Genomic DNA, 9,481 nt, shown 5'->3' with positions numbered 1-9,481 from the left:
CCCCCCCCGGCGCCGGCTCAACAATCCTCATCATCATCCCCCATTTCTCTATATGCTCAAAACTTCGGACGGAACGAGTAAAAGCAAGATCAACCAAGTTCGGCCTTGCCCAATTCATCCCCCAAGTACTGAATCGTCCTCTCATAAACCCTGGCCGCCTCCATTTCCCACGTCCTGGTCTCAGTGGCAGCATCATCATCATCATCATCACCACCATCTATATCCATGCCATCTTCGTCTTCGTCTTCGTCGTCAACATCATCACCAACCTCCATCTCCACAACCACAATCCTACTCGTCTCCGCCACACTCTTGATCCTCACCTTCTCCGTCATGCTCACATACCCAGCACGCCCAGCCTCAAACCCGCTGAGCGGGATGCCCGACTCTACATCCTCGCCAACCAGGAGACTGGCAAACATGACATCGAATTTCCTGAGGAGTCTGAAGGTCTGTTTTGCCGCCGCTGCTCCCAAAGGGTATTCTGGGAGGTAGGTATTGACCAGTCCCGCGAGCGAGATGAGGTAGGGTATTTGTAGGGATGCTTCACAGAGTCAGCCCATCATCCATCCAATAACATAAAAGAAGTAAATACAAAGAAAAAAAAAAATTATTAAAAATAGAACAGAATAGAGAGATACTTACGCGTCCCACTAACCCAAACAACATCAATAACCTCCTCGATATCCCTGGCAACTTCCGTGAAACTCTCGTACCCTTTGGCCTCTCCTTCCCCGTCCTCCGCGTCAGCATCTCGCATGCTTCCTGTTACAGTATCATCGGCATCAGCACCCCGCAAAGCACTACTAAACTTCTTCGCATGCCTGCGATTTATTCTTAATATTTTGCGATCCACATGATTGATTAGCGACGACTCCTTTGCGCCGCCGGGTTTGAGGGGGTGGATGCGTTGGCGTGGGAGGGTGATGGTCGAGGTGGTGTTGGTGCTGGTGGATGTAGTTGGTGCAGGGGATGGAAGGGTGGGATTTAGGAAGCCTCCTTCTTCTGCGCCTGTAGTATTTGTTGTGTTCATTGTGGTGGGTGTGTTGATATTGCTATATCCATGAGGAGAGGGTCGAACTACGTAGTTTGGATTCGATGCGATCATCGTATCTGATCGCGTAGAGTTGCCGTGTTGGGAGTCTGGGACATGTCATGGCTGCCTGGGTGCCTTAACTTTACACTGGAACTGAGAAATATAACGAACTATACAACATCAGAAGAAGTAATTATGGCATTTCTATTCGTGTCAATACTATATGCTTGAAAAAATACCTAGGTGCAATCCTGTCAATGTTTGAGTTAGCACTGTCATACCCAACAACAGGGCAAAAGTAAGATAAATATCGTAACAAAATTGACATATCAGAGAGTGAGAAGATTTTATATAAAGCTGGTTTTTGCAGACATCGACAAACACTGGCATTCAACAATTCAAACGCAGGTTTATCCTACTATGGCCCCAGCCGACTCATCACGATAGACAGAAGAATAAGAGCAAGAATATATCCACTCACCCTAGCAAATATAAACAAGAAACGCCGTAAATGCTTTTCTTTCCCTGGCTTCACATCCCCTCGGGCTGCACCACATTTGTTAGCCAAAAAAAAAAAAGGATTCTCTTAGTACGAAGAAAGGGTAAAAAAAAAAGAGGGAAATACCATAATCCCACCCCTCCCCCTCTTCAACTTCTCAATCTTCCTCCTATCCTCATCAAACCGCTTCAACAAATCATTCTGCCTCTCCTTCCTCTTCTCCCTCGTCTGAAACCGATAGAAATCACCCAGCCCTTCCTCTCTCCTCTTCTGCTTCTCCACTAGCTCCCTCACCTCTTCCTCTCGCGCAGCCAAGTCCGTCAACCGCGGCCCTTTGGTCACAGTCACAAACCCATCTTCGTCGGGCTCCTGTGCACGACGCGCCGACTCGCGAGCCCGCGTCTCTTCTACCTGCGCAAACAGCGACATGTACTCATTCACAATACCCGATAATTCGTCCGCGGCCGGGAAGCGTAGCTCATTGCAATGTTTCTGGTAGCGCGATGCTCCGAGATTGGGCACTCGGTCTTCGATACCTTCGGCCCAGGGTATTGTTATTCCTTTGTTTTTCTTCTCTCCTTCTGTAGACCGAGACCGTGATCGTGCGGCTTTGCGTGCGGCTTTCAGACTAGCCTCCATAGCCGGTCTATCGACAAAAGTGACAACAGCATGCGAGCCGCTGGCATGTAATGCTCGGTCCCAGGTTGATGGGAGTTTGACATTTTCCAGTTGATTCTGTAGGTCTGATGCTGTGATTTCGTCTCGTTTACGTTTTTTGCCTTGTCCTGCTTCACTGGCGGTCGTACTGACGGTAGTTGTTGTGGCGGCAGAAGTGGCTGTAGACCCGAAATGAACCTTTTCAACCCGTCCCGCTGACAATTGGCTTGAAAATAAATGTCGCAAATGTAACTCTGTCGTGTCAATCGGGAGATTCACGAGGAAGAGCGAGCGCGGTGCGTCGGCGTCGGGGATCCGGGGTTCATGAGCGCGGAGGTAGAGGTAGTGAGTAGCTGGTGAGGGGAATGATGGTGTTGCGGGCAGTCGCAGGGGGAGGACTGTGTAGCCGGATATTTCTATTGATGACGATTTTTTCGGCATGGTTGTATGATGTATGTTGTTGAGCTTGTGAAGCGTGTGGTGAGAGAGCGATAAAAATAAATTTATTAAATTTATTCGGAGCGGAATTTTACTGTACTCGCCGCAGCACGGCAAGTTTACGCGGGCCGCCATATGTAGCTCTAACTAATTAAGATCGCATCTTTAAATCTCCACCACGTCACTTCGATATCAATAAGTATCCCCCGTTATTGTCCAGATAATAGTCTAAAAATCAGATCACACCTTGTCCGGATCGTTGATGCCACCATTGGTTATGATATACGTCGCCTCTCGCTCGGGACAATCTGCACGATGAGCTTGCGTCTAATCAAATATAATCATGAGATATATAAAACTAACCTGGTGAATCCTGGATTTTGGCCACTCGTTCTTCTCCACGGCCTTTGCGAAGTAGCACCCGTGTCGTCGATGCATGGGCAAGAACGTGTCCACCTACCGGCTTACGGCCGTCAGCGCCTGCAAAGAGGGCACTGGCTCCGGGGTCACTCTGCACTTGGTTGGTCTGTAACAGCGAGAGTGAGCATACAATGATATAATCACAGGACAAGATATCTTGATCTACCATCAGGACACAGACGTTGAACTCTGGTGTTGTCAGAAATACAATAATGATAAAACTAAAGACAACAAAGACAGAATAAGTACCTTCAGCCAAATGAGCCAGCCTGATTAGAAACTGATTAAGCTTCTGCTGTCTTTCAGCCAGCTCTCCTCGACCCGAGAAATCCACGCGGAAACAATTCATGATACTATCAATAACAAGAAGCCGGTACTGGCCACCAGCAAACTCCTTCGAAAGCGTATTCAGAAGTTCGAGCTGGTGCTCACTGTTTAAGGCACGCGCGTAAGCAATATTCTCCTGCGTAGACTCCGGGTCAAGACCAAAGCGCTCTGCAATCTGAGCTATACGCTCAGGCCTGAATGTGCCCTCGGTATCAATATAGGCCACTTTGCCCTCTCCGCCACCCATTTCCTTGGGTAGTTGAGCGATAACAGACATGGTATGGGACAGCTGCGTTTTGCCGCAACGAAACTCGCCGTAGACTTCGCTGATGCTCATGCTTTGGAAGCCGCTGCCTCAATCAATCAATCAATCAATGACCTGGTGCGAGACTAGAAGCTGGAAAGAGCCAACTGACCCTCCAAGGATAGAATCAAACTGCTTGCTGCCAGTAGAGATCTTGAACACTTTCTTCCGTTGATGGCAGAGTTCCATGGCAGTGATGAACCCATTCGCAGTCGGCTTGCATTGTCCTTAGCATCGGCTGAATCGTCGCACTAGAATATGATAATGCTAGGAATAGCCGTACCAGACATTTCTGAATAGCCTCCTTGATCTTCTCGACCTTGATCTCACTGAATCCTTTGATTTTCAACAGAGTTCTGCGAGTAGCTCCGTGAACAGACTGAGGAATCAGTCAGCATAGGCCTGTATAGCAAGAGGGACGAAAAAAAAAAAAAATAAAGTGAGAGACATACAGCAACAGTATAGAAGCCATTCGCCTTCAGTTTCGTGATGTCAGCCACACCTATGCCTATATCCGGTCAGTAGATATCGCAGACGTGTCGGAGGCAGACATGGCTGTGTACCGTGAGCTTCAATGCTGTCAATATCGATGATGAAGTCCTGTAGTTTTTGGATGTTAGCGTGTATAGAGATATAGAAGTCAGTATCATACATCGAGGTCGAACTCGTCGCTAGCTTCAGAGGCAGGCATGATGGATGCTTCGAGTCCTGATGATCAAGCAGTTATCCCTAGGTACTTTACAAGGAGAGGAAAGAGATGAAGAGGAAGGGGGGGAACGGCCGAAGAGCAGACTCCTTCCTAAGATGGCTCCTTCCTTCCCTGTCGTGGACTACAGTCACATGAATTTCCTCTTTGGACTGGCCTTCAAAAGAAGTTAAAAAAAGCTGGAAAAAAAATTTGATGAAAACTTTCATTCAAGGCCATATCGTATCATATTATTGGGAGACTTGATTGATCATTTCGCTCACTCACTCCCCTTGACAACTTGAATTGACCACGATTACTACATCCTTCTGTCATGTCTCAATAGTTATCTCTCTCTCTTTTTTTTTTTTTCTCTTCTTCGCGTTCTCCTTTTCCTGCCTCTAGTTGCCTTTTTAAACAGAAAAAAAAAAAAAAAAAAAAAAAAAACAGATGTAACTAACAGACGCCAAATCATGAAAATAAGGAGAAGAATCCAGTCCGGTCCCGAACCCCCAAATGCATTAAAAGATTCTTTGCATTTGCATGAATTTGCAGCATGAATCTGAGGAAATTTTTTTTATCGTAGAATGTCGTTCGTTCCTTTTCACGTTGTCGTCGTTACACGTAACAAACAATAGGGGAAGGTCGATACTAAGAAGAAAATGAGATGAGATGAGATTCATCAGAGAGGTAGTGTCGTTTTTCAAAGTAAGTTAGGTGTCCAGAGATAAGTCAAATTGAAAATATTAAAAAAGAAATTGGAATGGAATGGGACAAAATCAAAGAAAAAGATGACGTTTGATTATCTCAGATGGAGAAACGAAGAAGAAAAGGTCTACGCAGCCGCGGTAGTAGTAGCAGCAGCTGCTGGAGCAACAGCAACAGCAACAGCTTCAGTGGAGCCTTCGATAGGAGCAGCAGCAGCAGGAGCAGGAGCTGACGCCGGTGCTGGGGCGGGGGCTGGAATTGAAGCTGGCGCAGCTGCCGGAGAAGTAGCGGCAGCAGTCTTATCAGCAGTCGCTTGAGCGTTGCTGTTGCTATTGTTATTGTTCTCGTTAGTTGGGCAATCACGCGAGATGTGACCGGCTTGCGAGCACTTGTAGCACACTTTTCCAGCAGAGCTCAAGGGGCCTCCATTTGGAGCCGTGCAGTCGCGCGAGATGTGTCCCTAGAGTCGGTAGTTAGTGACCAGCATTACTTTTTTTTTTTTGTTCAATGCATGTATGTTCAAACTCACCAGCTTCCCACATGCATAGCACTTCATAGCTTGAGCCTGACAGTCACGCGCAAAGTGGTTTGGACCGCCGCATTTGTAGCAAGTGGCAGCTCTGGGATATGCTCCAAATGCGCCGCGGGGGAACATTCCAACAATTCCACCACGGGGGCCATTTCCGCCGCGGCCAGCTCCTGGACCAGCGCCAGCCTGGACGTTGGAAGTTGCGCAGTTGCGCTATAATACCAATCAGTATCAAGTAAGTACATCGGGAGGGGAAAAAAAAAAGACGGCATGCGTGTACATACAGCCAAATGACCGGGTTGGCCGCAGCCATAGCATCGGCCACTGTTAGCACCGCCGCTCAGTCGAAGGGTAGGGCAGTCAGCCTGGACATGGCCTAATCCTTGACAGTGGTAGCACTGTTTGGCTAGAATAAGATGTTAGATCTGATTCAACGAAGCTAGGCTGATACACACTCACTCTCCGTCGTACGAGGTCGTGGACAGGCATTTGACTCGTGTCCTGCACCAATTAGTCTCGTTCTGCCTTACCAGGGCATAGAAGTAGGCCATACCAGGTTGTTTGCCTAAAAAAAAATATAGTAGTTAGTTTCACTTCCTCCCCAGGACCGGCCGTGTGTATATACATACAATTATAGCAGAGACGCTCAGAAGACGAGCACACCTCTATACCCACTAGTCAGTCTCTCATCCCCTCTCTATTTTCTTAGGATTGATTCTACAGACCAGCGTAGTGGCCGATGTTGCCACACTTGTAACACGCACGACGAGCCAGCAACATGTTTCCCGACAACTGTTGACTACCGTATCAGCCATCTCCCCTTGATATATAGAATGAGTAGAAATGTAATGGAAAAAAGTCGAGCAGAACAAGGGGACGCAAAGAACATCGGAATATTCGTATGATTTTTGTTTTGTTTTGTTTTGTTTCCTTTTTTTTTTTTTTTTTTTTCTTTGTAACATGCTAGTATTCTTGACATCAATTTTGATAGTACCCAACCACGTGACTATCTCTGCAGGTTGACCGTTTGAGTTGTCTGACCAGTCAATTTATTGGCTGGCGATCCTGATCTGCATGCAGTCTCTGCTTGCTGAAGAATTGGTTGGTTGGTTGGTTGGCGATTTTTGCACTCTTTGCTTTTCCTCCTCCATTTCGTGTTTTTTCTTTTCCCTTCTTTCTTGACAAGACAGATAGACAGATTGAACGGGATGTATATAAAAAAATGATACTTTTACTCACCCTACTATCTCCTTAAAATCCAATAATTAATCTGCCCAGCAAGTCAGCCAAATTTAAAAAGTGCAAAGGAAAGAAGGAAAAAAAAAACATTTCTTACCCCAACAATCCAAGTCCTGTCCAACCTTACTTCAATTCAACTCCAACAAAGCCGCACTCACGCACGCACACTGAACAACCTCAGAGCGAGCTCAATCCACCCCCAAAAAGTTCCCACGCAGTATGAAAGGGATAGGATTTCTCACCACGAAGAGTCCAGCAGAACAAGTAAAGTAAGAATTCCAAAATTTCAAAAGTGAATGGGGGGGTGGAAAATAATATCTGAATAATTAATTGATGAAGCAAAAGAAAAAAAAAAAAATAGAAATATGGTTTAATTTTCCGCGCCTTTCCGTATTACGACAAGTGTGTATGTTATAATTAAACTCGCCTGAGGCATTTAATACGTAGGACGGGGTTTCATGGACCATTGATTTGCACTGAGCGGGAGTGGTGGGTATTTGTATTGGTATTACGAGTACACAACCAAGGACTTTTGCGGAAATTTTTAAGGTGTGAAATAAAAAGAAAAGAAAAAAGTGATGACGATGACGCTTGGATGAGCTGGGGCTAGCTTGATGTGGTTAGTATTATTTCACAAAGGACTGGAGCATACACTGCAGACCGTACAGGTTTTAAAGGATGTAGCAAAAGGTATTATTAAGTAAACGTTCTAAACATAGTAATAAGTAAGACTTTTCCCTTTTTTCCCCCCGCTCCTGTCTAGATCTCCTTCTCGATCACTGCCGGAGCTCGGATTTCTTTCGATTTCAAGAATCCAAGGCCCTCGCCGCCCTAGGCAAGTAGTAGTGTGTTAGTAGACAAGACATAAGAGAAGCTGAGGGTAAATTTGTAGAACTTACGTAGCTGATCAAAGGAGACACTTCGATGCCTGCAGCATCATCCTCAGTAACAACCACACCGCCTGCTCGCTCCACCCAGCGCTTCCCTTGAAGCATGATATCCCTCTTGCTGGTATCCGCGTCGTCTTGGCCGGTGCCTCGCGCGTTCTTGAGCGGCGAGAACTCGTCTTCACGGCGCACTTCAATGCACGCAAACTTGTCCAGCGGTGTCAGCGGAAACACGTCAAACACGAATTGCTCCAGCTTGATGCCATTGGGCTTCTCGGGCTTGACCGTTTCGCCACTTTGAAGGTCGATGGATGGGATCTTTTTGCGCGCAACGTGGTGCGGAAGTTTGTGAGACCAGGACTCAATAGATTCTAGAAATCGGAAGGAATAGTAGTGGTTGACGATGTTAGCGGCGCGGAATTTGAGCACCTCGGGGTTTTGGGGGTCCTTGGCTTCGGCTGTTTCCTTGTCGATCTCTGAGTATTCGACCACGTCTGGTTTCCCGTTCTTCTGCAGGATCAGGCCTACGGACTCGGTGGCATTGCGTTTGCGGACCACCTTGGTGGCGATATCGACGTCCTTGGAGGCCGCAAATCCGATAAAGACAGGGTCTGCAACACGGGCAAGACTGTTGTCAACACAGTATGTGTGAACGTGCTCAATGCCCCGCTTGCGCATATCTTCTCTCGCGCCAGAAGTGATCAGAGCTTGGTAAATACCACCGTTGCCATCAGGTGCAACGGCAACCTAGACAGTCAAGTCAATACAGAGTAAAATCCTAGACAACAAGGGATAGCCATACCTTGGATTTGCTCTCCAAAAGAATCTTACCCTCATTCGAAATACAAGGCAAAACACCCTGCTCAAAGAACTTGACATTCGACTTGTCCAATCCAAAGTAATTATGCTTCTGGAAAAACTCCTCGGTAGGCTTATTTGTCGGACCACTGGTCATGACATACCACGGCACGACAGCCTTCTTATTGTATGCTTTGTCTGCCAGAGCCTGGACCTTGGCAATTCGCTCTGCCTGGATCTGGAACAAGGGCTTGTGGCTCGGAAGTCCAATATCGAAGCACCCCTTGGGAGCCGAGCTACCAAGACGGGTACCCTGTCCACCAGCCATCAGGACCACCGCCACTTTGTTCTCCGAGACCAATCGTAGTCCCTCATTATAGTATGCCTCAAGATCTTTGGGGTCTGAGTCGAGGATCGACGCCGTGGCAGACGCGGGCAGAGGCTCGAGTTTCACGGGCTCAGAGGATGTCTGGGGTGGGTGCAGGGCGATTTCAGCAAGCTCGGTTATACGATTGGGGTTGAATGTGGAGAGCTGTTGGAAGAATTGGCTCTTTTCGGAGGATGTGAGACTGTCGTAGAATGTGAATACATGGCCTTGATTGGCAGCTTCGTATTTCTGTCGGAGCTGTTGGAGCTCTTCGGTGGAGGGCTCTGCGATGTTGTTGTTGTTGTTGCCCTGGATCTTGTCCAGAAGGTTATGTACGACGGAGGCCATTTTGAATATCGACTGAGTTTTAGAGAAGGCAGGAATGAATGGGATTGTGTAATGGCAAATAGAAGTCGAAAAGAGAGAAGGGAGAGAGGGAGAGAGGAAAAAAAGAGAAAAGAATGAAGAGAGACAGGAGAATTGCACAGCTTTTGTAGCAAGGAGAAGGCTTCCTGATGTTTCAGTTGCAGCCCACACCGCCTGGAGCTTTCCCCGTGGTTTTTATCCCCCCTTATGGGTGCTTTTAC

The 9,481-nt window shown here is 47.2% G+C and overlaps 4 protein-coding genes across 4 annotated transcripts, besides 2 other annotated features; all 4 read right to left on the bottom strand.

The window, feature by feature from the left end:
* Positions 1–89: 89 nt before the first annotated feature.
* On the bottom strand, positions 90–2,633 carry UA08_06215 (hypothetical protein; the record flags this gene model as incomplete). The annotated part of the gene is made up of 6 exons (XM_020268514.1): positions 90–544; positions 646–1,143; positions 1,183–1,206; positions 1,276–1,287; position 1,518; positions 1,662–2,633. The coding sequence occupies 6 exons, from the start codon at positions 2,631–2,633 to the stop codon at positions 90–92; spliced, it is 1,962 nt and encodes a 653-aa protein (XP_020118514.1).
* Positions 188–267: a repeat region (Identified by RepeatMasker using a combination of RepBase library and repeat library created with RepeatScout).
* A 237-nt stretch (positions 2,634–2,870) lies between the features above and the next one.
* Positions 2,871–4,372, bottom strand: UA08_06214 (Meiotic recombination protein DMC1; the record flags this gene model as incomplete). Its single annotated transcript, XM_020268513.1, has 9 exons — positions 2,871–2,938; positions 2,994–3,156; positions 3,217–3,239; positions 3,300–3,727; positions 3,794–3,897; positions 3,965–4,060; positions 4,134–4,189; positions 4,245–4,281; positions 4,334–4,372. 9 exons carry the CDS (start codon positions 4,370–4,372, stop codon positions 2,871–2,873), a joined length of 1,014 nt encoding a protein of 337 aa, XP_020118691.1.
* Positions 4,373–5,201: 829 nt separating this feature from the next.
* Positions 5,202–6,383, bottom strand: UA08_06213 (hypothetical protein; the record flags this gene model as incomplete). The annotated part of the gene is made up of 7 exons (XM_020268512.1): positions 5,202–5,534; positions 5,604–5,816; positions 5,888–6,001; positions 6,063–6,104; positions 6,134–6,168; positions 6,233–6,268; positions 6,329–6,383. The coding sequence occupies 7 exons, from the start codon at positions 6,381–6,383 to the stop codon at positions 5,202–5,204; spliced, it is 828 nt and encodes a 275-aa protein (XP_020118690.1).
* Positions 5,206–5,383: a repeat region (Identified by RepeatMasker using a combination of RepBase library and repeat library created with RepeatScout).
* A 1,218-nt stretch (positions 6,384–7,601) lies between the features above and the next one.
* UA08_06212 (UDP-N-acetylglucosamine pyrophosphorylase) lies at positions 7,602–9,242 on the bottom strand (the record flags this gene model as incomplete). Its single annotated transcript, XM_020268510.1, has 3 exons — positions 7,602–7,673; positions 7,742–8,476; positions 8,532–9,242. 3 exons carry the CDS (start codon positions 9,240–9,242, stop codon positions 7,602–7,604), a joined length of 1,518 nt encoding a protein of 505 aa, XP_020118693.1.
* Between the last annotated feature and the right edge of the window lie 239 nt (positions 9,243–9,481).

The sequence above is a fragment of the Talaromyces atroroseus genome, assembly GCF_001907595.1.
Source record: "Talaromyces atroroseus strain IBT 11181 chromosome Unknown scaffold_8, whole genome shotgun sequence".
Lineage (NCBI taxonomy): Eukaryota > Fungi > Ascomycota > Eurotiomycetes > Eurotiales > Trichocomaceae > Talaromyces > Talaromyces atroroseus.
The sequence above is the reverse complement of the archived record's forward strand: the minus strand, read 5'-3'. Positions and strand labels throughout refer to the sequence as shown.